This window comes from Panthera tigris, chromosome B4 (genome assembly GCF_018350195.1).
Source record: "Panthera tigris isolate Pti1 chromosome B4, P.tigris_Pti1_mat1.1, whole genome shotgun sequence".
NCBI lineage: Eukaryota > Metazoa > Chordata > Mammalia > Carnivora > Felidae > Panthera > Panthera tigris.
In genome coordinates, this window is record NC_056666.1 from 19,214,983 (window position 1) to 19,242,499 (window position 27,517).

Sequence of the window (27,517 nt, forward strand, 5' to 3'; positions counted from 1 at the left end):
CAATGTGAGCAGGGAGGGGCAGAGGGAGAGGGAGACCACAGAATCCGAAGCAGGCTCCAGGCTCTGAGCTGTCAGCACAGAGCCTGATGCGGGGCTCAGACTCAGGAACCCGCGAGATCATAACCTGAGCCAAAGTCAGACACTTAACCGACTGAGCTACCCAGGCATCCACAGAGAACCCAATCTGTAGGTTAATGACTTCAAAAAACGATGCTCTCCTTGAACTACACCTATGGATTACAAAAACAGAAAGGGGTTAAGAACAGGCCAGGAGTTGGTGCTTGAGGAAAAACGAACAGCCCCCTTTACAAGTGCCCTGAAAAATGGGCCTGTCCCGTGTGACCTGTGCAGGCTTGCACACTTTATAATTTTACCCCCCAAGTCATCATCCAAAAATAAAGCGACGAGAGCTGGGAGTGGGCGACAGGGTTGCACAGGCTAACAAACAAGAACACATACAGGTAAGAAAGGCAGTGGGAAAGCTTATTCGAAGGGCCAAGACGCTAGGAGCCATCGCCGCATCCCTTTGCGGAACTACAGCAACTGTAAGCGTGCAGACAAGAGGGAGCCTCGATAATCGGTCGCCAAAAATCATAATTGGCGGTCACTGGGAACTCTGGAGCCCGGAATGCCTGGCTGTACCCACACCTAACACTCTGCACCATTTCAAGTTAGACAGGCAGTCAACTGAGAGCACAGTATCAACTTGAGAACTTTATAAACACAACTCTTCACTGACATGTTGAGAATACGTTTGCTGTCATAAGGAAAAAAGTTACTAAGGTCACACATTGCTGAGGTTCTTCTGGTTTTCTTTAGCTCTCTTCAGCTCTGGTGGATCAGAAATTGAAGTTGCTTGTTTAACCCCTCCTTTGTATTTTACCTGTGGACGATAAATGAGAATTTTAGTAGATAGCAGGATGGTCAACACACACACACACACACACACACACACACCCCACAGAGCATGAGCCTCAAAATTAACCCCATCTTTCCACACTTGTCCCCACAGTAGACATGCAGAAACTGGTCAGTTCATAGCCACACCTGGATCCTTATTCTTCTGATGTGGCAAGCACAAAATGGCGTTGTGCTTCTTTAAAATGATGTTTCAAGGGGTGCCTGGGGGGCTCAGTCGGTTGAGCGTCCGACTTCGGCTCAGGTCACGATCGTGTGATTCGTGGGCTGGAGCCCCACATCGGGCTCGCTGCTGTCAGCCTGTCAGCGCAGAGCCCGCTCAGGAACCTCTGTCCGCCTCTCTGCCCCTCCCCCACTTGCACTGTCCCCCAAATAAATACATTTTTTAAATAAATAAATAAATGATGGTTTCAATAAATATTTTGCTGTTCGATGCCAAAGCAAACTGCAAATCCCACCACTAAAAGCAATGGGAATATAAGGGAGAAACACAGGAATGAACCATTCCAAGAGAACCACAGTGAAGCTGCTGGCCCAGCCTGGGGAGGACCATTTACTCTCATTCTGACCTGGGGCTTCCACCTTCAAAAGAAGCTAAAGATCTCTCCCTCCTACTGCCTTCCAGGGATATTATAAGGATCAGGTGGTGTTCAGCCTGATTTTCTCCTCTACCTGTAAGAACTCACACTCACATTGTAAAGTCTTTCAAAACTACCTGTTTGGGAGGAAGAACGCTATTGTTTATACTGGTAAAAGTTCCACAAAAGGGTCCAAAAAATGGGAAAAATAGCTAGCAGGGGGCACCTGCGGTCCCCAGGGGCACCCAGGGAGACCTGGGGTCAAATCCCAGCTCGGCCCTTCAAACTGTGGGTCCCTGGCATGTCCTCTGATCTCTCCAAGACTCAGCTTCCCACACCTACAAACCAGAGAAATAAACTGCGCCAGCCGCACGGGTTCACAGAAAGCGTTCAGCACACATGCCATATTGGAAGTATCTCACGATTATTAACTCTCATTCCTTTATTAACGATAAATCATTGATGATTGACTAATGTTTCTCATTTTATTTACAAGGTTCCCTGCCTTGACGTTATGTCTTAGCAGCCCAGTCAAGCCGGGTCTTCTCCTGCTCTATTCTAACAGCTAAATTCTTCTTCTCAGGTTGACAACACACCCACTGCTCTCCAGGTCCTTCCCCGAAAGGAGAGATTTGCCCACGAACCTACGAGGCCCGTGGAGACAGGAACTAGGTCTCACCCATCTTTGTGTACCAGTAACCAGGATCACGCCTGGCGCGCTGGGGTGCTTAACGAAGACTTCTTGACTAAACGAACACGGCTAAATCATAGCCAGACAATCCCAAACTTCCCGGATCGCACCGGAGAACCAAGGTTCCTGCCCTTGAGCATGGGACTGCAGAAAAGAGCATCCGATCCGTAGAGGGCTCGAGCTTTTCCGGAGAGCACCGTGAAGAATAAAAGTGCATGACGCTTGCTAACACAGAGGAAACACTTGCCGCACTCAGCTGCTCCTGGTTTCTCCTCACCCTCTCCATCTCTGGCGTGACGCTCACGGGCGTGGCTTTGTGGCACGGCTCTTTGTACCGGAGCTGAGAGACAGACAAGGTGCGAGACAGGGCGGGGTTATGTGAAGGAAAGGTGCACCCACAGCGTGCAACAGATTAAAAGAAGCGTCCTTAGGAGTTCGCGGGGACCTGCGCATCGCTAGCAGACTTCACCATCGCCACGAGCCCAGGCTGCAAGCTCGTTCTCGCCCGAATGTTTCTGAACTCCACCTTTGGCTGTTATTCTTTGCGTCGCATCATTTGTCGGGGGCCCCTCCGAGTGTGATCGGTACCGGGAATAATACGTGATCCCTTCCGTGAGTTCCTTTCTTCAGAGCACAGAGGCAACGTTAGCAAACTACCATTTCGTATTTAAAAATAAAACTCCTACGTTCCTCTCATCGGCAAGGAGGATGGCACCATGCCTGCCCCTTCGTGACAGGCTGTCACTGCGGAAACACACCCCGAACCTCAAAGTTTCCTTATCTACAAAGTGCCCACGTGGGAAGGCCTGTGCTCTGACTCGCATTTATGGAAATTTTCCTGACCTGCCGTGTTGAGGTGCTCTTTCTTAGCTGGAGGACCAGGCCCCAACATTTGTGGTCAGTTTTCCGGCAATTCTGCAACACCCCGGGAAATAAATGAGCCTCCAGCACAAAGAAACAGAATGGTAGGTCCATCAAATGAATTTTTGACAGGCAAAAGTTAAACTGGAGGTTAAAATCCTATTATAAGCAACTCCACAGGGACGGTCTTAATGATCTTCCGGAGTTTAAATTTAGTGTAAGGGAATTTTTTTTTTTTTTTTTTTTTTTTTAAGACATCACAAGACCTTCAGGGCCTGCAGATAAAATGGACCCGGGATGCACACCCTTAACCGTGAGTGTGCCAGTGAAGAGAAGCTTGACAAGCCTGGAAAATAAATGACAAAGGGTCAGGCCCCTTCCGTGTGGCAGCTTTCCTCAGCGGGCGGCTTTCTTTGTGCCGTGATATGTAGTTGAGAGTTTAGGCAGATTCTGTGCCTGTGTCTGTGTCTGCGTTGAAGTGAGAAAAGATCCAGTGTAATCTCTACGGATGGCAGGATATAAGGAAAGATTACTCCGAGTAGAGCTCGGAGGGGAAAAGTCTGCTGAACGGCATTACTGATGTGGAGAAACTATCGTAACCAATTTCTGGTGGATGTAAGTTTGGGGAAATCAAACTGATAATGGTGACTGATCATGTCTTGTTTTCATCCATTCACAAATATGCTAAGTGCTCTCCCGGTAATACCTCCCTTAATGGTATGGCTCCTGTGTCACAGATAAGGAAATTGAGGCTGGGAGAGGTTGGTGGCTTATAAAGGTTACACAGCAGGTAAGGTCTGGAGCTGGGATCAAGCCAGGAGACCAGGGTCCACATTCTTCCCGTTATTCCATATTGTCCAAATTTCTACCATGTGCACACCACTTGCCTTATGTCGGGCCAGCTATCAACGGTGCTGTGATTTGCAGTATTCGTCTTCCATTAAATTAAGTCACTATTACCTTCAAATAAAGTTATTTTATGGGAGTGTTATGTGTCTCTGAGAAATTGAACACGACTATCCTTTCCTTTCGAAAAAGAGACACATTAAAACAATACAATCCCTAAATCATGGCCTGCTCATGGGCCAGGCACCTATCATGTATATACCAACCATACTTTAGGAAACACTGGGGTTCCCGACGTGACTCCTTAGAGCCCGAATTACAATTTCTCTCTCACCGTCATCTTCTGCCGTCTTTCATCGCGTGCACCCATCACCTAAACCTTCCTCTCCTTGGACAGAACTTGGACTCTGAACAGGTTCAGTTTGCTCTGCCAGGAAGGCACTTCTTCACGACATCCACCCCCCCAACTGTGATTAATTCTTCAAGATCCAACTCAAATGTTACTCTTCTTCCGAGGGCTTTCCTCTCTCTCTCAAGGACATACCCTTCCTTCTCTGCGTTTCCACAACACTTTGCAAAGGGAATACTTGCTTATCATTAAACGACACACTGCGCGTAAAGTACTCCAAAAGCCTCGTAAACAGTCAATAACTATTAATTATGGTTACAGCACTTAATGCATAATGGGTATTTATGCCTCTGTCTGATTCTCCTAGAGGCCTTGAGAATCCTCACTCATCTTTGAATTTCCCAAGAACAAGAACAGAGCAGGCATTCAGTTAACATGTTCTCGGATAAATAAATGCACGCACAAAGTGTTGTGCTAGCCCAACAGAAAGAAGGGCGAAATCCTATCTCCACCTTCCGGGAACGGGCCCTCCAGCAACAGAAGGCATCATCACGGGACTTCACCTGTGTAAGTGCTGGGCCCCCCATTGTCTACTGCCATCCAATAAAATAGAAAACAGTACTTAAAGAAACATGATCACACATTGCTGATGTTCTTCTGGTTTTCTTTGGCTCTCTTAACTCTGGAGGATGGGAGATGGCTGTTGCCTGCTTTATCTCTCCTTTGTATTTCCCCTGAATAATGTATTGAAAGAACAATGTGGGTTTTATTCAACACAAGGCTTGCAAGGTAAGAATTCTGCATTTGTAACCATTACATAGTTGAACTTTTTTCACCGCCAACGTTAATTTTCCTTCCATGGGAACACAAATTTTTATTTCAGCTGGTGATGCTTTTAGGATTCCTTTACGCTAAAGTGCAAATAAACTCATATTTATTCACCTAGCCATACTACAGGAGTTTATTTAATTACAATAAGCAAATGCCGCTTACGAGGATAAGTTTTATCATTAGGCAGATACACACACACACACACACTCACACACACACATAAAAACCCTTGGGAAGTATCTTAAGTAATATAATAACTTATCATTTTTCTATCTGAAAAGCAGTTTCTACTCATTAATGTATGAATTACAATTTATCATGCATTTAAAGTCCAAAGTCAAACCGAGTTAGGGGCAGAGTCTTCGGGAAGACTGCTTATCTGAGTGAGAGCACACAAATAATCCAGGATAAGGAAAAAAATTAAGTGGCCACAATAAAAGAAGAGAAAGAGGAAGGTGGAGGGAAATGTACTAAAAGCAGAGGCCATGACCTCTGTTCACTATGGAAGGGCCAGTGGCAAAAAGTCAGGAAGTGTCTTGTACCCACATAATCACATTATACAAAGCCAGCCTGTATGTAGTCTGGCACCCATTCTATTCAAAAGCCCTTCCTTCAAATCCATTTAGAGGAAGATCAACCCGACAAAAATGATAATGCCAGCACACTGCTAGGCATGGGACAAGAAACAGCTCTTTAAATTTATGAAAAGATTAGTAATGCCATCCTATCTGGTGGTATTTTAATATGTCTAAAATTCACGGAAGATTAGATTCAAGAAAAAGGACACACATAAATATTTATTTGTATGCAAACACAGGCTGGACTTAAGAGGCACATGCTGAAATTTAGCAAAGACTTAAATCTACACAAGACAGGGTTTAGAAATCACTTGGTAATGTTTAAATGATGAAGGCTGAAATCCACACTGACAGTTGCAAAGAAATGGTAACCTAAATATCTAAGATATCATCCATGTCCTAGTAGCCGTAGGTTGAATATGGGTAACAATAACAATGTTAGCTCAGATGTGAAACAGTTAAATTGAGACTACACCAAGAAAGACTACCTCTAAATAAGATTCAAAAACACTCCTTAACAGAGAAAGCTAATAGCTAAAAGGCTTGTACGGTGGAGGTGGAAAATGTCGAGATCTTTAAATGTTAGAGAATCATATCTTCGTTTGACAGATCTAGCTAATCTTGAAAGGGCAACTTTCCATTTGAATACTAAGCAGGAGTTTATGGCCCAACCTTATAGAGATACAGAACTACACATTTATTGTTTGCTGGAAAAGGCAGTGGGACGCTGGAAAAAGAAATGATAAACCGCACTACTCTGCGCGATTTTCCTCGGGTGAGAAGCTAAACATGATTAAAGATGAACATTTTTGTTTTTCAGACGACTCTAAACTAATCAAAAAGGCAGTCATTTTACTGCAGGCAATGGAATCGCCTACCACAGAACATTTATAACACTGTATCTCAGAACACTGATGGGTGCATTTCAAATATTATCATTTGAAAGTGAAGGAAACAAACATTTCATCCTTCTCTGCCAAACAAACTTCTCCAGCTGGACCCCAGCATGGCCTGACACAGGCTCTCGCCATGGTGGACGGGAACACCCTCATTGTAAGGTCTTCTCTGTAAGCCTCCTTCAGGAGCTAGCTTCATTCAGACGACAGAAATTTTACTGCACTAGTATTCTGCAGATTTTTTTGAAATATGATTTAATACAGCATTACCTTGCCTTTTCTATTTTTTCTCTGCAAAAGCCAACGCATACTCATACTCTAGAATGCCACATACTGTCCTGACTGATACGTAAGTCTAACCAGACCAGTTCTGCTTCAATTAGTTAACGAAAGGCTCTGTGTCTAAGAGTGAAGGTGAAGAGAAAGGTCACGAAAGGGATTTCAGGGGTGCCTGCGTGGCTCAGTTCATTGAGCACCTGACTCTTTATTTTTATTTTTATTTTTATTTTATTTTGAGAGAGAGAGTGCAAGCAAGGGAGAGGGGCAGAGGAAGAGAGAGAGAGAGAGAGAGAGAGAGAGAGAGAGAGAGAGAGAGAATCTCAAGCAGTCTCCATGCCCAGCACGAATCCCAACATGGGGCTTGATCCCAAGGCCCTGGGATCATGACCTGAGCCAAAAATCAAGAGTCAGACACCCAAAGGACTGAGCCACCCAGGAGCCCTGAGCATTTGACTGAGATGCTCTGAAAATGAGCACTCTCTCTCTATCTCTGAAAAAAAAAAAAGAAAGAAAAGAAAGAAAAGAAAAGAAAAGAAAAGAAAAGAAAAGAAAAGAAAAGAAAAGAAAAGAAAAGGAAAGGAAAGAAGGGGATTTCAGGAAAGAACCTTATGACTTCCTCAACAAGAAACTAAATATCCATGGAAGAATTGTTGTTGGTAAAGATAGCAATTATTCATTGTAAATTGTCAAGCACTGAATGGAGAAGTTTTTTACCCATCACAGGACTTGCTCCTTGCCTCCTCTACCCTTCCCCCCAAGCTCAAAGGTAACTGGAGGGTAAATTATTTTACAAATCATGGTGAAGGTGCCTGTTTTTGTTTTGCTGGGGGCTGGAGAAAGAAAAAGGCAAACGGGGCCTTTGAAACCTTCTCTTAAGCCACCAAATCAATGTGCTAAGGGCCTTTAATCATTCTACAGGGTAAAATTTCTTTCCTCCAAGTTGTGGAGAGGTACTGAAATTTATCTTTTCTCTGAAAAATTTAATACAGTTAAAATTCTGTTCAAAAGATGAAATCTAATCCCAGATTTCATTACTGGACTATTAAAGTGATCTATCTCTTGTGTACTATGATATATCAAGATGAAACACTGCTTTAGGTTCAAGGGGAACAAGGCTACAGTTTTCCTTCTGAAACTGAGACCTTTGATATTTGATGAAACAGCATTTTAACAAAGCGAAGAATAAAAGAAAAGCAGCCAGTTTAGCAAAGAACTGAAAACATTTATCTAGCTGATGTTTGCTTTTGGAAAGGATAATTAATGCTATGGAGAACTTACTGAACTAATATTCTGCTGATTTTTCTTCACTCGTTCCGTCTCTGGAGTATCTTTTATGGCCGTGCCAGCTCCTACTTCTTTCTTATAAAATACCTTAATTATAAGAGAAGGAAAGAATAACTATAAGCGTATTAGAATTCAAGTCCTAGATTAGATTCTTGTAAAAGAAAGACAATGTCTCAGGTTCTCAAGTAACGTGAATACAGCCTCTATTTACAAGTACCAAGGTCATATCAATCAATTAAATAACCCATTATCACAATAAATGCCCAATTCTGGTTTCATATTGCATAGTATTCCCCAAGTAACCCTCTCATACTTGGTTCTAGAGCATGCATGCTACCCTAGGTGGCCGCAGATTATTTGGTCTAAGGATATAAGTTGGCAAACTAGAGTTCCCGACTTTAAATATGAATGTATGTCACATGTGTGTTTGAGGAAAATCAAAGTGCATTATTATAAAAGCTTACTAAGCAGTATCATTTAATTCAAAAACAGCATGAAATTTTAAGCAAGTGCTACTCTCCAAACACAAAGATGCCTTCATTCTCTTCAAAGAAAATACTGGTTCTGTCACCAACATCAAAGTTTACTCGTTCTATTTCCCTTGTCTTCCACTTATTCATTAACCTTCCCACATGTCTCTCCACTCCTACCAACAGCCACCCCTTTCAAAGACAAAGCAAACTGGGGTGCCTGGGTGGCTCAATCGGATAAGTGTCTGACTTCAGCTCAGGTCATGATCTTGTGGGTTCGTGAGTTCGAGCCCTGCGTTGGGCTCTGTGCTGACAGCTCAGAACCTGGAACCTACTTCGGATTCTGTGTCTCCCTCTCTTTCTCTGCCCGCCCCCCGCCCCCACTCGTATTCTGCCTTCCTCTGTCTCATAAATAAATAAATAAATATTTTAAAAGACAAAGCAAAACAAAAACAAAAAAAAATGTTTACAGAATAATAGAATAATTGTAAGAAAAGCATGTGAGGACAGAACCACTCCCTCTGTTGAGACTAGGTGATCCAGGAGGCCCTGGTGGGGGTAGGAGAGTAGGCCCCAGAGATGTTTTCCTCCACAAGATAAAAATCTAGAATACCATGGAATCACAGGAGATAAGGGTGGAAACAGCTTTTTTCCCAGATCTTCCCTTCCAGCCAGACTTTTCCATTTATTAGCACACCTGCTTTGAAAGCCCCAGAGGCATCTGTCTAGCACACCTTGAGGTTTGGAGCTTGCCAATTTATTTCAAAGTAGAAAAGATTCCAAAAGCCCTCAGACTTAACACAATTACAGTTTGATGAGACATCTGCTTAACTCCTAAAGGACTAATGAGCTAGTTCTACATAAAAATATTGGCTGTTTGGTCAATTTTTATAATTTTATAATTCAAATTTATATATCCATTAAATGTAGACCCAGTCCCTTAATTCCTATCCCTGAAAATAAAAAATATGAAAGTTTAAGAATTGGTTACAAACTAGTAAATCCCTAAATACATTATCATTTTAAATCAGTGACCTGCAAGAAAATCACTTCATATAGTTATTCTCCTCTTCGAAGTAAAATCTGTGTAGAAGATTAAGACCTCTTTCCTCAGTAAAATTTTAAATTTCAGTTAAAAAGAACTCTTGCTTATACCAAAGAAGAAGATGTGAATTTGTAATTCCAAAACAATCATGATAAATTATACCTTGTAAGAACATATGGTACTATTAAAGAACAAACAAGAGGCCCAAAATGGAGTCACTTATGTTAAACCCCATCAAGACTTAATACCTAACCTAATTGCAGTTTCAGCCTCTCCCAAGAGCAGAATTTTAAACCAATCAGCCTCGAATTTCCTGATCAGCTCTAGAGAGGTAATCTGCATGATAGACCCCCACCCTTTTCCTAGGGAAGGTGACCTTGTCTGAAGCAATCCTGTCTTTTCTCTTGCTAATAACTTCCTTGTCCTGCAGCTTTGGCCTATAAAGGCCTTACATTTTGTACCTCTCTACCGATCATCCTCTATTTATTTGTTAGATGGGATGCCTCCTGATTCCTGAATCGTTGAATAAAACCAATTAGATCTCTAAATTTACTTGGTTGAATTTTAGTTCTTTAAAAAATGTTTTATTTTAACGTTTACTTATTATTGAGAGACAGAGCGTGAGCATGGGAGGGGCAAAGAGAGAGGGAGACACAGACTCCGAAGCAGGCTCCAGGCTCTGAGCTGTTAGCACAGAGCCCGATGCGGGGCTTGAACTCACAAACTGTGAGATCATGATCTGAGCAGAAGTCAGATGCTTAACCGACTGAGCCACCCAGGCGCCCCGAATTTTGGTTCTTTAAAAGTACTCTTATTATGTTAAAGAAGTAAAGATAATATGTTTGACAGAAAATTCAAACAATGCCACAATCAGACAATGAGGAACAAAGGCCCTCCTAACGGAAACAAAATTTCAAGGTGGCAACTGTCAGGGAATTACTACTCACCGCACTAATGTTTTGTTGAGTTGTCTTGATTCTCTGCATTTCAGGACTATCTGCCACTGAAGAATAGTTAGAAAGCATCTTCTCTGCTTCGTCTTTATACTTTTTCTAGAAATAGAAACAGCTTAACATGAATCTGAAACTGTGTGTGCGTTTGTGTGTGCCCACAGGCATGAGAGATAGAAAGAAAATGATGCCTCTTCCATATATGTTGATTCAAAGCAGTTGTTGAGGTGACAGCAAAAATCAAGGGAGTAAGCAAACAGAGTAAGAAAACAGAGTAGAAAAGCGGCCTCCCCTCTTCTCAGGCGATGGTCCCCATCCTAGTCCATTCAAAGGCCTCTGGAGGGCTTGGCCTCTAGGTCACTCCTAAGTTTAGAACCTTGTGATATTGTGATTTATAATAAGATATATCTATGGTCTTTGTCCCTATTTCTTGCACAGAACTCCTAAAACCCTCAGAATTTCTTGTGGTGAGAGTGATGAAGGTATCTCTTGCTATGCTAACGAAATGGTATTTGGACACACTGAAGTATGAGACTGGTTGCCAAGGAAACCAAACTTGTGATTAGAGGGTTGGACCTTTCAGTCCCAACCCCCAACCTCTGGGGATGGCAGAGGGGCTGGAGGCTGAATCGTCACCAATTGCCAATGAGCTCATCAGTCATGCCTATGTAATGGAGCCTCCATAAAAACCCAGAAGGAGAGGGTTCAGAGAGCTTCCGGGTTGGTGAACATTTGGAGATCTGGGGGAAATGGTGAATGAACCTGGAGGGGGCTTGCAAGTTCTGCGACCTTTCCCCGTGCCCTCTTCCACCTGGCTGTTCTGAGTTATAACTTTTTATAATGACCCACTGATCTAGTCAGTAAAATGTTTCTGAGTTCTGTGGGCTGCCCTAGCAAATGAATCAGACCCAAGGAAGGTGGGGGGGGGGGGGGTCCCAGGAACCTCTGGTCTATAGCCTGTTGGTCAAAAGCACAGGTGACAGACAGCTTGCAACTGGTATCTGAAGAGGGGAGGGGGACAGTCCCGTAGGACTGAACCCTCAACCTATGGAACTTGGTGCTGTCTTCCAGTAGATGGGGTCAGAGATGAGCTGAATTCTCCCATACCCGACTGGTGTCTGAGAACTGGCCGTCGGGGTGGGGAAGCCTCCACATACATGCATTGGAATTGGTGACGAGAACACAGAAGAAACCTACTCTTTGATGAGCAGCCCGGTCCCTGTTCAAAGGAGCCCCTAGAGCTCCTGCAAGTAAGCTGGCTCTCTCTACCCGCTATTTCTCACGCTTCTGGATTTAAGCTTTTTGCTTCCTACTTCAGAAAAAGAGACATTTGTATAATGGAAAGGTACTAGGATTTCTGTAGTTGAGATAAAAATCTCAATTCTTCTGTCTAGTAAATGTATTGCTACTGAGAGCTCCAATACCTTCTCTGAGTACCAGCATTTTTACATTGTAGGTTTGGTCCGAGACCCGCGTTAACACACCGAATCAACCCCACAAGCAGATACTATCACTGTCTCCCCTTACAGATGGGGAAACTGAGACACGAGCTAAGGAGTGTCAGAGCAGGGATTTGAACCCAGGCACTCTGGGTCTAGAGCCAGCAAAGTTAGCCATGATGGCATGCGGCGGCTTGTGAAGAAAGGTAATTATTATTGAGACTCAGCACAGCATCATTACAACTGTATCCTAAATAATTAAAACTCCTTGAAGTTAGATGTATCCTTCTGTCACACATACACAAAAGCAAAGCTATCAAGTTAAAGCAGGAATTCTGATGGTTCAGGTGTCACTTCCTATGGAAAGCCTTTACGCCCGATGCCTTACTTCCTGGTGGCACACATCACGCTTTGTAATATTTGCATGATTATTGATTATTAGATTAGTCTGCAGTTCCCCAAGGGCAAAACCAGGTCTAGTTTTGCATGTAAATGAAAGTATTTTCTGAATGAATGAATGAGATTGGCATTCTAGACACAGTAAATTTCCTCCACTGATTCCAATGGCCATTTGCCTATTTTACGTATTTACTTCTAAGTTTAGTCAGCCGATATAGCCAACTTCTACAAGTTCATGTGCCAGCATGAGACATTGAGGACAGATGAACACGCACTTCAGGACCATCCAACAGCTGTATCATCTGAGGAGGCCGCGAAGCACACAAGTCCCCTGGCATTTGACGGCCATCAGGACACCCCCTTTTGCACCAAGAGGTGTTTGGACCCACTGCTTATGTTTTAACTGGAATGTTAACAAATTTGGTCAGATTTTGTTGAAAAGTATCTTCTTCATAAATCCCGTTAATCAAATGTAATTCCTTGGTCAGTTTTCTATAACCATTTTAATTTTTCATTCCCCTTTTATTATTATTTTTTTTCCATTGGGATGCACTCTTTTCCTTGTACATTGGATAGCAAAGACAATATTCACTAATGAATTTTTTTGCCCGGATCAGATTTTATCAAGAACTTCTTCTTCCATTGCATATGGTCTTTTGTGGTCATATTCATATCCAGCTTTTCTATGAGAGTTTTTTGTTTTTTTTTTTCTAAAGGGTTTTCTAGAGGACACGTGACAGGTAGGTACACTTGGTAAATTAAATCTTACCAAGAAAACAGTTCTTCTCTTAATTTTTAGTTAATATTCTATTTCACCTTCCACCTTGTGTGGTTTTATTCACTCTTAGTTGGAGCTGATTGTTTTAAGGATAATATGCATTATGAAACGGTTAAGAGACAAACTCATTTTGTAATCACTTTCTGTAATGAGAGCACTGGATTCAAGTGTGCAGAGTCAAAAAATAAAAATAAAAAGATCAAAATGTCGTTGGACTCAAACAGGGGAGCCCGGACACTCAGTAGCATCCATTGAATTGAATTTACAGCACTTGTCCCTTTTGTTAGTGAGATTAATCAAGTTTGGCCAATAGCTCCTTTATAATCGAGTGCACTGACTTTGAATACAATGCCCTCAAAAGATATCAATCTTAGAGACACATGAAGCATATGGTGATTGAATATCAGAAGAACGCATTCCTACCAACCTGGCTATAGATCTCCGATGCCCTCTTGGCTCGAAGCATGTCCGGGATGTCCATGCTTATTTGCATCCCTTTCCCTTTAATTTCATTTTCCAAGTCTTTCTTATATTCTTTCTAAAAGAACAGAAAATAATCTTCAGAGCTTTGCTTAAGCTTCCATCGTAATGCAGATATTTGCGTGTTTGACTGTCAAAGCCACACGTGTGAAGACGCCATTTACGCTTTTTCTATACACAACTCCCTGTGTCCGATGTCAGCCTTGTATCCCCATCTGTTTCTTACCTGGCTGGCCATTTCGGATGCCTTCTTAGCTCTCTGGATATCAGGAGTGTCTGTGCCCACCTGCATGCCCTTCCCTTTTATTTCAGTCTCCAGATCTCTCTTATAGTCTTTCTGGAGAAAATAAAACACGCAGTGAGGGCTCCACGTGAATTTGAAAAACCGTTGAAAACTGTGATGTCATTTTGGCATCAGGATCTTGGCTTTTGCTTACTTCTTTTATTTCTACAAAACTAGGAAGAGTTTTAACTTGTGGGAGGAACATGGCTTGGAGCGACTTATTCACAAGTAATCAGAAGGCTGTTTTCTACTAACCTGAATTAGGAGAGAGAACACAGCCAAGGGGAAAGTTTTTATATTTCAATGTGATCAAATTGATCAATTATTGGTTAATATATAATTCATTTGATGAATATCAATAAAACGTGATTGTAACACTGTCACTTTTTGCTCTGTAGCGAATCATTGTTGGTTGCTTTTCTGGAATCCCGTCCCTCTTTCCCCCACCCCCCCCCCATTAGCTCCCTGACTGGCCAACAGGCAACTCACTGCTCCCCCAATGCAGTTGGGTGAGACTGGCCTAAGTCTGAGGGTCCTCTTGGGCTTATATAAATCATTAGACCCCATCCCTGGTGCTTCGTGACTGCTCCAGGGATAAGGGTGATTCTTTTACTACACAAGATATCAAGAAGTTTGTCTTCTTCTAGACATGGGTGGAGAAGAAGGGGACCCCAGGAGCCACGAAAAGCCTCTTTGCAAACAGAAGAAAGCCCGCCTGAGACCCGAAAATAGAAACTAAAACCGAATCACATGGTCTGGGCTCCAGATCAAGCCGTGCCTAGGGCTTCCTCTACTGTTTGGTTCTAAGAACAATAAATTATCCGAGAGGCTTAAACTGAATTATGTGTTACGCACAAAACAGTCATAATTACACAGACACAACATGGCTCAGAGACTTGTCACATTTGAAAACTCATCATAAAAAATAGAGCAAGATGTGCACAAGTTGTACACTTTTCTGTACGTATGTATTCTTCAATGAAAAATTTTGTTCAAAGAAAACGATTGACTGTATCTAATTAAATTTCTTCTGAAACAGTTATTTCCTATTATGTTAACATACTGTAGGTGTGCCATAATCGAGATTTGTACATTCCCTGTATAGAGTAAATGTTGGCTTATTTGTCATATCCTAAATTTTAAAAGGTATAAACAAAGATCTCAATCGCAGAGAAATATTATATTTTGCCCTATCTTCTATTCATAACTTGGCCTATTTTCACTGACTCAGAGCCTCAACTTCACTTTTCTTATAAACATTTTTTTTTTCAACGTTTTTTATTTATTTTTGGGACAGAGAGAGACAGAGCATGAACGGGGGAGGGGCAGAGAGAGAGGGAGACACAGAATCGGAAACAGGCTCCAGGCTCCGAGCCATCAGCCCAGAGCCTGACGCGGGGCTCGAACTCACAGACCGCGAGATCATGACCTGGCTGAAGTCGGACGCTTAACCGACTGCGCCACCCAGGCGCCCCACAACTTCACTTTTCTGAATACAGTTTAAGTAATAGTATTTAACTTGCAAGATCACCAAAAGTCATTATCAGTATGTCTATAAAAAGCCCCCCATTTTCAGTAAGCCTCTTTAAGGCCCTGAAACAAAGCACTTCATTTGAAGGATAATATATGTAGAAAGTGAGGCACCGGGGTGCCTGGGAGGCTCACTTGGTTGAGTTTCCATCTCTTGGTTTCAGCTCAGGTCATGCACGATCTGACGGTTTCGTGAATTCGAGCCCCACATTAGGCTCTGCATTAAAAGTACAGAGCTTGGTTAGGATTCTCTCTCTCTCTCTCTCTGCCCCTTTCCACTCACGATCTCTTTCTCTCTCTCTCAAAATAAATAAATACACATTTACATTTTTTTAAAAAAGAAACTGAGGCACTGATCATACACAGCCACCACGGTCCCAGGGTAGAAGTATGTCACTTAATTTTGCAATATGAATGTTCAAATCTAAAAGCGTTCTAAAGCACATAGACTACATAGGACACTAGTTACATCATTTATGTATTAATGCACAGTAAAACACTCTAAAACTTAGAAGGCTTAAAACAACATGACAGCACCTTTATTCCAAAAGGCAAGCCCCCGTGCACAAGAGCTTTTAGAGGCTCTGTCTGAGTCATGTGTGCTAATGTCCTCTTGGCTAAAGGAAGTCCTATGGTCAATTCCATAGGTATTGGAGGGTTTAACTATTGGGAGTCATTCATGTAGCAATATATACCTCATTCATTTCTTTGAAAAATTAAACCTTGAACTACAGAAAAGTCCCAAAGTTTGGCTGAAATGAATGTGAAAGCCTGTCAATTGGGTAAAATGGGACATGGCTATGATTACACGCAAATGAGATCTTTGGATTGCAAAGATAATAACATCACCACAACCCTGATGTATGGGCAGTCATAGGACAGCTGACCCCCCAGGCCTTTTTCCCCCCCTCTTCTCAATAACTAGCATCCAGCCCTAAGGTACACAGAGAAATTGAAAGCAGCGTATGGTTGAGTAAAACAAATCTATACCATTAGAAGGAAAGACATGACATTCAAACATGTCATAAAAGGAGTATGTCTTAGAAACCTGTCTTAGGTAAAAATGTAAAATCGCAAATTTATGTTCTTTCCACATTGTTTTTCTCTAGGGCAAGGATGCTTTCTTTTGGTTTCAATTCTCAGGCCCATGAGGATGATTTTGAATCCTCTTCTCCAGCCTCGAATCCCTCACTCCCAACCCCCTCACCCCAATCCGGTACCTTGAATTGGATATTGCCCTCTCCTAATAAAGAGACAAATCTCAGAGAATTGTAAGTAGTGATTTGGTAGTTTCTTGGTAGTTAATTACGTGGCCCAAGGAAGCCACCACTAAAAAGTACGATTAAATCTACGAAATGAGTAACAAGACAGAGCTTGGACTAGGGCAGAGCAAAGTGGATGGATTTAGAAACCATGTTGGGGGTGGAGTCAATAAAGTTGCCGACAAAAGGAATCTCAGTGGCTTCTGAGACCTCACTGATGCCATTTGCTGAGAAGGGAGTGGAAAAGGAAAGCAGATCTGGGGGAAAATTAAGGGTTCTGGTTTTGGCACGTAATATCGAGAGCATGTTGGCACACTTTACGTGTCGTTTACATGTGGCAATGCCTGTGACACATCGAAAGGTAAATGGTTGCGTATTCACATCCATGTTATGAAACGCTTAATCCTCCTGTAAGAATGAGGTAGAACTATATGAAGCAACACGGAAAAGGGTCCATAATACGAAGCGAGAAAAACACAGCACAGATCAAAACACATGGTATTTACGGAGTTTTCAGTCCATGTGTGCCTCGTGTATGTTTATTTTATTACACATAAAAATAGATCTGGAAGGTTCTACAGCAAATTTGCAACAATGGCAATCTCTCAGGAGAAGAATGGAAGGAGAGGTCTAGTGAAAGATTTTCAAGCGCCTGTTCGGCATGCAGTCCCCCAACTCCACCATTTCTAAATGAAACCCCTGTTGGTCAAGCACCTTACGGCATCCCCAGATGCTTTGTCTAAACCAGTTAGAATCATCCCATCCCCCTGGCCAGTCCCTAACCCTGGGCATGCAGCACCTGGCAGTTAATCAGTGGCTGCCTCCTACCCTCCAGATTTCCCGAGAGGAGTCAATCCTGAGCCAGCTCTTCCTGAGGTCACTGCCAGGGTCACATTACAGCTCTCAGGGTAGTTCCACTGAACCCGCCCCGCCTCCCACCCCCCTGCTCAGCCTTGAGGTAAGTGAGCAGCGTGCCTTAACCTGCACCCCAATATTCTCTTTACAGATGCTTCTCACAAAATCACCTCTTTCCAAATACTCTCTGCTCCAGTGACTGACTTATTTATTTATTGTGCGAGTCAGGGAGAGTGACAGAGAGAGAGAGAGAGAGAGAGAATCGCATGGAGCCCAACACAGGGCTCGATCTCACAGCCCTGGGATCATGACCTCTGCCAAAACCAAGAGTTGAACACTCAGTTAACTGAGCCACCCAGGCACCCCCTCCAGTGACACCCTTATAGTCTCAAAATTGCTGGAAAAGTTAGAGAGGGAGGGAGCCAAACCATAGGAGAATCTTGAACACTGAGAACAATCTGAGGGTTGATGGGGGGTGGGAGGGAGGGGAGGGTGGGTGATGGGCATTAAGGAGGGCACCTGTTGGGATGAGCACTGGGTGTTGTATGGAAACCAATTTGACAATGAATTTCATATTAAAAAAATAAATAGTTAAGAAAAAAAATAAAATTCCATCCTAAAATAAAAAAATAAAATTAAAAACAATTGCTAGAGGAGTTCAAGAGGAATGGAACTGATTCCGAGGTATTTCCTTCCAAAAAATACACATATGGGCTGACTCCTACACTGTGTTATCTGTTATCTATCATATCATAGCATCTAAGCCAAAACTTCTAAATTAAAATCCTGTCGTTACATGTATTACATGAAGAGGAAAATATTAAATGAATGAACATGGTCATTCATGATATAGAATACTTTAATACAAAATACTTTCATACAAAATGCTAACCCTGCAAGAATTTCAGGCATGGTGATGAGGTCAACAGGGATTATTTCAAGAATGTGCAACCAAATCATGCAGAAATGGTTATCGCTTTCATGTTGGAGTCTCAATATGTGATTCTTCAAGTTCTGTTCAGAGAGTGGGAAACACAGATATACCAGGCAGCACGTGACCTATCCTTTAAAATAAAACAACCATAGTATGAAAACATTTGTTGTAGCCTAGACGAATGTGAAATTTTTTGTATTACAAGAATAAGGTAAGAAGGTGTGTGTGTGTGTGTGTGTGTGTGTGTGTGTGTTCTATTAACATGACTTCCCCCCAAGTTTTCTTTGATATATTTAAAGGAAGTGAGTAAAGCAGAAACTGTAAATTTTCAAACAAGCATGATGATTTGGAATGGTTTCCATTCCAAACTTCTACACTAGTCACAAAGCTTTGGGAAATTCCATGTGTTAATCAGGTTGTTAATACGATTTGTTCAATTCCAAAATCCAGGTTTTAAGGCATCTGCACCATTCGCTCCACTAACCTGACTAGCTATCTCTGAAGCTTTCTTGGCATGTTGTATTTCAAGGGTGTCAGTGCCAATGTGCATCCCCCTCCCTTTAATTTTTGACTCCAGGTCTTTCTTGTATTCTTTCTGCAAAAAAAAAAAAAAAAAAAAGAAAAAGAGAAAAAAGGCTACATTTCATAATATTCATACACTCTGGGGATAAACATACTATCTATAATCAATGATACCAAAAGATGGCTGAATATATAAGAAGAAAATACAGCTTACTTCGTACTATGAATGATCACCTAGAACTCAATTTTCTGAGCTGCTTAAAACTGTATCACTATTCTCACTGAAGAAGAGTATAGGACGCTCTGAAGGTTTTTACCATACATGGTGAGAATTTTCACTGACAACGGTCTGAAGGGCTGGAGGATAGAGAGGTAGGTTTAAGAGAGTTGATGCTAGAGAAAGAAGGCTGGCTTTGAGGCCAGAGCTCTCAACTGCGGTGTGACACAAGGAATGTTTAATATTTCCGGTTTACCCATCTGCAAAATGGGCGTAATAATTCCTGCATACAGGATCCATGTGAGGATCAGTGAGAGAGCATATCGCATAGTGTCCAGGGCAGAATAAGTGTTCAATAACCGATAGCTTCTTTTGGTCTTTTACTCCTATTTTCATATGCTAAGGCTCATTTATTGCTGTTCCTTCTGCCATCATGCCATTCAACTGTATGTGGATGGACTCTGCCATTGAGAGTCAAACGATTTTTCCAAGCATTACGGACAAGTGATTACAAGCTCTGCATCTGAATGTGGACTGCACATGTCACCCTAACAGAAAAATCTGTACAGAATTACTAATTTCAGAATGTGTGATGACAGTATTAGCCAAAGACATCATAGTGGCTTTTCATGCTTTCTTTAGTTTATTTAAAGAACATGAATATGGCCAACGATGAGGATACATTTTTTTAAAAACACACAACAATCTTGAATCTTTTATATTAAAATACGATACGCCTAAACTACCAAAGAAGTTAACTAAACAAATGAGTGACCATGAGAACCATACCAGATCATCCGCACATTACACTCCTCTGGCTCCCGATACAATGATTAGGACGGATGGGTGTGGGCACAGGATACAAGTGGATCCAATGAGATTCAATCCTAGGACCTTCACTGTCACTATAAGAAACAGATGCTCACTTCCCACTGAGATTACTGGCACAGATGTGAGTCACCCTACTGAGAGGAGGGGCCATCACTTGGAGGCAGCCTCCCGAGGTTGAAGCAACAGAGAAGATAACAGAACTGAGAGATGAGGGAAGAGAGACATCATTTGAATTCCAACCTGAAGGAGACTTGACCTTGAACTTCGCTATTCATAAGCCAAAACATTCCCTTGGTTGCTTAACCGGGTTTGAGTTGGGCTCCTATCATTTGCAGCCTGACGAATGGGGTCACCCTCATCACCACCATCACAGGTTACCAACATCCGGGGACACAACTTTAAATTTCTCACTGCTCAATTCAGTTAGACTCTCCTCCGTGCACAGTGTCATTACCCGACACCAAAGTAACATATCATGAGGATGCAAGAAAGCACTGAGTGCTTCAGGAGCATTCCATTCCTTCCTACAAATTCCATGCCAAGTGAGCAACGGATTTCATTTCCCAAAGAGGTTGCTGTGGGCTCACCCAGCAGCTGGGGTAAGGGCTGGGGGGCTCCGCTGGGCTGGGAGCAGGAGAGCTCGTGAACTGTACTGCAATTCTTGATGAACACAATGCCCGTCCCCAACCTTCTGCCTTTCACTTACTTAAAAGATCAAGTTAAATCTCATAAAAGTAGTCGGGCTTCTTATTTAGTCTGGTTTATGTATATTTCTCTACAGTGGGGAGACGGTCATGGTTCTCATGCCACGTGGAAAGGAGATGGTGAACATACTTTTTTTTTTTTTTTAATTCATCGACTGGGAAATGACAACTAGGACATAGCTACTCGTATTCATCTCATACACAGAGGTTGTGGACTGTCTGTAATCTTGGAGAAAGATTTACAGACAAGGAAATCAGCTGAGAAATCCATACATTCTCAGCTGGTGAATAAATATACTCACCTCACTTGCCATTTCAGATGCGCGTTTTGCTCGCTGAATATCAAGAACGTCTGAGTTAAGTTCCATTCCTTTCCCTCTTATTTCATTTTCCAAATCTTTTTTATATTCCTTCTATGAGACAAGAACATTACAGTTCAACACTTCCCAGGACACTCTTTAACTGATAAACCGTTTCTCATGTTTTCTAGAGATCACAGAAAGGAGAAAATATTTCTAGAGGGAATGAATCAGACTCTTGAGTATTTACGCTCCTTATTTCCCACAGAGACTTCATTTTCTCTTTTAGTCATGTTTAGGGTGGCTTCCAGTATTATCAGTAATTTCCCTTTCATCCTTTCTTCCAATATATTTTGGTACCATATTGGTGCCATATTTTAAAAAGATGTCTCCCTTTTAAGTGGTGAGGAAGGTCTTAGGAATGGATGCTTCTTATTAATTATTTGAAGTATTTCTTTGAAAGCTGTCTACAAAATATGAACCACCAACAGATCACAGTTGAAAAAGAATTGAAAATTACAAAATCAAAAGGACTGATGTAGCCAAAGTTTACAAAAAAAAAAAACCCCACTTTATTCAGATTCATAAAACCAAATAATTTCCTACAGATTGATAATACATAGTTTGAGTGTCATCTATTTTAACATTATATTTTAAGTAGATCCAAATGTCTTTACTAATATTTATATATAACTCGGGGTTTTTTTTCTGCTAATGAATTTCTTTTTTTTTCCTACTGAATGCATTATGAAAACAATATATATCTTGATCCAATTCAACTAAGTCGCACTTATGACTAACTTGGCAGATAAAAGATGAGGCTTCCTCTAATAATAAGAAGTCATGTTCCAGTTAATTCTAGGGTTTATTTGATGTTATTTTCTCCTTGTCCAGCATAATTAAATTAGCTAGTCCTCTGCTTAACTAATAGCCTACAAGACATTGTAATGACCCGAATGTAATTTCGGAAAGAGCTCTGGAGTCCAATGATCTGGATGAAAGTCAGAGTGCTTCACTTATTTGGTCATGTGACCTCCAAAAGACTTTAAGTAACTGAGCCTTGATTCCACACACACAGGCAAAATGAAAATAAAAATACTTTTTCCACCAATGTCTAAGGGCAATTGGGAGAATGAAATGAAGTATGAAACAATATTTTGAACATTCTGAATGGCAGTATAAATGTAAAAACCATAATAAAGTAAAAACTGCAAAGACAATTTAAAGCTAAGTGCTTATACTTAGAAAAGTTACAATTTCATTAAGCTACTGAGAGTCCTTTTAAAAGAACTGAATTAGATTTTTTAATCATCGTCTTCTGGGCCATTTCCTATCCTGATGCATACGTTCTGAATCAATAAATCTAAAATAAGATTCATTCAAAAAGAGAAATGAAAGAGAAAGTCAATGACATGTACATTAAAGTCACTTATGGACCTTAAAACAGACCTTACACTGTCATTTGTATATAAATGCGAAAAAGATTTCCCTTTCAAAATTTCATATAAATAGTGCATATTTTTTAAATGGAAGACAATAATAGTAGGAAGTTGCCATTTGATTAGCCTTCAACTTCAAAAAATTTTATAGAACTGGCAGTGAGAAAAGGTAGGATAGCACAAGCACTCTTCCATAAATTATACACCTAGTTCAGTCCCACATACATCGCAACAGTGAAGCACATTAAATTTCTAAAAGCAGTTCAAGGGTAAAGGCCAACTGGCAGTCAGTTATTAAGGAAGTTCATGTAGGTAATTGTACTTGAATTTATTTCACTGGTTTAAGATATTTCTTTCAGGAATAGTTTCTTCAGTTCAAAATTCAGGGTGAAATGGAGTTTTCTAATACTTCCCCTTAATGTGAAAAGAATCTATTAAAAAAATTTTTTTGGAAGAGAGGGAGAGAGACAGAGCACAAGCGGGGGAGGGGCAGAGAGAGAGGGAGACACAGAATCGGAAGCAGACTCCATCCAGGCTCTGAGCCGTCAGCACAGAGCCAGATGGGGGCTCGAACCCAAAGATGGTGAGATCATGACCTGGCTGAGCCGAAGTCGGATGCTTAACCAATTGAGCCACCCAGGCGCCCCTAAGGAGAATCTATTTAAACAGGGAGTTGGAAGAGCTCCAAGTTACTTTTCAGGCATTAATAAACAAAAACAAAAATAAATTTTTAAACGGATGGACTAGGAGCATGATATTTTTAATTGTTAGGTTCGAAGACCTTAATGTTCAACAAACGTAATCCATTAATTGTGAGCCAAAATGCACCAAGTTAGGGGATGGGGAGAATCCTGCTGAGAGTAAAATGAAAAATCAACACGAGTTCCTATGGTCTATATGCTACATATTTGTCCCCCTGAGAACACAATCCACTCATAAATAATGTGCCGTTTATTCAAACCTTCACCTTGGAGCATCTCATTTCTGCTATCAGATGTCATGAGAATGCTACAGGGGTGCTGCAGAAAAAAACCAACTGTTTATAGATCTTCTGAGATATAACCAAACACAAAATCAGAATATTTTTCAAGTTTTTTCCAGGAAATCTGGGTGAGTTTTCCCCCCAACTTTAAGTGGAAATATTAACACACGCTTTCCTGTTTTTAATGAAAATGAAAAACTCTATTAACAAAGGTTAAAGTGAGAGTGGGGGAACGGATTAACATCTTAAACAGTAGAGAATTGTTGGGTAAATAGTTCCTGGGTTCTTTCTTTAGCTTTCTTTCACAATATTTAATAGTAAATCACAAGATCATACCTCTTTCAGAAGGTTGGTGATGTACTTAACATGTAAAAATTCTGGAGTCTTGTCTAAATCGAGTGATGACCTTCCTTTAATCTCCTTCTCAAAATCCTCTCTGTAAACTTTCTGTTAAATAAAACCACGTAATTTTAAATTTAGAAAATACTAGTGACTGTTGAGAAGATATTAGTACCAGAGTTCCCAGAACAAAATTGATGTTTTCCTTATATAATTCTGCCCCCTCAGAGTCATCAGAGCCACAAGAACACGATTCCACCTTTACCGTAAATTTTAGAATTCTACCAACCAAAAGCAGAACCGTTAAGTACCAACTGCCTCTGGGAGAGCGCTCTGAGTGAGGCTACTTAACGTCTTACTAGCGTGTCATTGTTTGACGTCAGCTGGATTGGAGAGGAAAACCAGTAAAGTTGGCTATTTGCGAATCACGTGACTGGTTCGTGCTAAAGGGAGTGGATCATCCACGGGGGGAAAAAAATCTGGTTTCAAGGAAGGCCATTTAAAGCACAATAGCATTAATGTTGAGGTTCTTCTCACCCCTTTCAGTGTTATCCTTTTGTGAATTCAGCAAAGACCATCTCTAAAATGTAATGGAGGCTGGTGCACATTTTCCTTTAATGATTTTGGCATTGAGACTATTTCTCTACCATCTCTGGGGTTTGATATGAATTAAATTACACTGTGAGGAGTCTTCTCTCCAACCTGACAAATTGTTCTCTAGGTTCACAACAAGGAATGAAAAGGGGAATGCGCACAGTGCTGTGGAGGGCAGGCATCCATACCCCCACTTGCCCCTTCGACATTCTCTGCCATCCTTTGGCTAAGATTCCCTCAATTCCAACGTTTGAACGATGCGTTTGAAAACCAACGGCAACTCATGCTTTAGGACTATAAAACCAATCTCTCCCGATAACAAAACTGTCCATCCATGTCCATCCATGTCCATACTTACGGACAAACAAAAGCCCGTATTTTACCAGCTAAGTATTTTATTCAAATTGCATCACAAAGATGATAAGGGTAAATTTCTGCATGAGATTATTACTAATGCAAAATGAAAAGCCATTTCCAGGTTCATAATATACTTATTGCAGAGATAGGTAATTGTATTAAGGAGTTCTCCCAAGCCACGAGGGAGGGTAAGAGAAGTATGTCGTTGCCTCACCTGTATTTGTGTCACGAACAGCAGGTTCAACAAATGACCTATGTAGAACCACACACACACACACACACACACACACACACACACACACACAGAAAAGGCCACAATAGATGTCCTGGAAATACTAAATTTAACAAAGTGATTAAGAAGTTGCATTGAGAACATTCTGAATTAAAGGAACTATAGATATTATTAAAGAACAATGAGAAATTGTCCCCTTCTTAATGTGGAACTAACCAAAATTATACGGTTATAAAGCTGAATCCAGGGCATTTCCAGACTAAAAATGTCTCTTTAAAAAAAAGTAAAAATATAAATATGGGTATGTTTATTTACTTCAGATAATTGACTTCAAAAATCCTTTCTTCTATGAAAAAAATATTTTACTGAAATAAGTCATTGAGGATGGTTGATTATGACCAGAACTGGCCAACACATGACTAAGGGGGGAAAAAAAAAAACCTTTAGTATGCTTTTTGTCAAGAGAGCTATATTTATGCAACAGAAGACAAAGAACTTTCCAAAGCCAGATTTAGAGGTTTCTTCTAGAAAGCCGACTGATTAAACCTATACCTAGAATAGAAGAAAGTGAGAGAAGCCTAATTATAGGCTGTCACAGAAACATTAGTGACTATTCCTGAGATCATAAACACTTGGCTTTACCCATAGGAGGTTCAGGAAGCTCGTTGACAAGCTTACCTCTTAAGGATAAAAACCATCCCTAAGCCAGATGGTTCTCTCTGTGTCCACTTTGTTGGATATCTTTCACATCGACTGATCTAAAATTTTCAGATATTTTATGTTTCTAACCTTTAGAGTATAAATTTGGTCTCAAGATATTTTCTACTGGGATATTTCTCTCTCTCTCTGTCTCCTCAAACCCTGCTGAGCAGAAACATAATTGCTGAGCCTAAAAATCCAATAGCCAATGGCTATAATTAAAGGGAAAACATGTCTCAGCCTCTGCAAAAGATAATTCCCCCCCTAGCGACAATATCAGAAATCAGAACAGTGAAAATTGAAAGCCAATATTAACAAAAGGCCCACTCAGCCCCCAATGTAAGCAAACTCCACAGCATATAATAAATGTATTACTACAGTTAAACCTTAAAGCTGTTTGCACCTGATGTCAAAACAGCCAACCAAAAGGAATCGATTAGTTCATTTGACAGATTTTTATTTTCAGTTGGCAACATTTTATTTTCCTTTTGTACTAGGTAGCCACAGCAATGGTAAAGGCAAAGGTAGCAGACTTCTAGAAACAATAGCACTTTTCCAGTGCAGAAGGTGCCTTTGAAATTCCTGTCATCGGCATAGTGAAATCTGTTCTTAGAGAATCTTTCCCTTTTGAGGGTCCATCCCCAACAGAAAAAAAATCAACTGAGCATTTCATGCAAAGAAAAACAAGTTGGCCTACTTTGCTCATTGACTCTCTAAGAAGATTCTCTTTATGTTTTGGGGGATGGTTGTTTGTTTTTTTAATCCATCTGGTTTTTATGACTTTAAGTTAGGGGACTATTTGTTTTCTTCCATGAGTCCGTGTTTCTCAAAGCGTGGTCGCTGGACCACCTACATCAGAAGCTCCCGGGATATTGTTAAAATCCAATTCCCAGGCTCCACAGCAAGACCCACGGAAGCACATCCTGAGGCAGCAGCGAGGGATGTGTCTTCCCAATATGCTTCCCTGAGACACAGAGTTCAAACACCACAGCCATGGGCAGGAAGAAGGGCCGGGAAAATGGGGTCTTCAGAAGAAAAAGTACAGAGAGGATCAAAGAGAAGGAAAACAGGAACATGTCCCTTTGTGAATAAAGCAAGGCAAAGTAGCACAAACAGCTAAATAATAGCAGCCCGGGGCTGATGGGAAGAACATAGAAAACCCAGTTTGAAGGTGCTGGTCTTTTCCTTAAAGGAGGAGGCAGGACTATGAGTGAGAGATGGGGGAGAAGGAGCCGAGCCGGGCGAGAACTATAAACTCTACGGGCCCCGGAGGCTCAACCCGGAGGTTGCCTTCCAGCTCCCCACTTGGCATCATCACAGCACTTGACATACTATTCTTGAAATGCAGAGAAGGTGGTAGGACTGAATGTCCGCGTCACTCCAAAATGCATATGTTGAAACCCACCCCCAGTGTGATGGATGCATTAGGATCCATCCTTTGGATGGACTTCCCTTTGGAAAGTCATCAGGATCGATGAGGGGAGGAGGAGGAGGCCTTCATGATGGGGTTAGCGCCCTCCTACAAGTCACGAGAGAGCTTGCTTCCCCTGTCTACTTTCGGCTACACGAGGACACAGAAAGAAGGCAGCAATCTGCCCCCCACAAAAGGATCTCGCTGGAAACACGACCTCCCGGCACATTGATCTCAGACCTCCAGCCTCCAGAAGCATAAGAAATACATTTCTGTTGTTTAAGCCCCTCAGTCTGTGGTACTTGGTTAACAGCAGTCCAAACTGACAAAGACAAAGATAGGCCGGTAAGAGCTA

At 41.4% G+C, this 27,517-nt stretch overlaps 1 protein-coding gene across 1 annotated transcript in view; it reads right to left on the reverse strand.

Moving 5' to 3' along the window:
- Positions 1-27,517, reverse strand: part of LOC102971982 (nebulette) — a 110,560-nt gene that overhangs the window by 38,242 nt on the left and 44,801 nt on the right. The window contains 11 exon segments of the mRNA XM_042991190.1: positions 791-883; positions 2,435-2,527; positions 4,886-4,923; positions 4,926-4,977; positions 8,106-8,198; positions 10,574-10,678; positions 13,620-13,730; positions 13,899-14,009; positions 19,021-19,131; positions 21,113-21,223; positions 23,867-23,977. Of these exon segments, the coding sequence (XP_042847124.1) occupies positions 791-883; positions 2,435-2,527; positions 4,886-4,923; positions 4,926-4,977; positions 8,106-8,198; positions 10,574-10,678; positions 13,620-13,730; positions 13,899-14,009; positions 19,021-19,131; positions 21,113-21,223; positions 23,867-23,977 (1,029 nt within the window).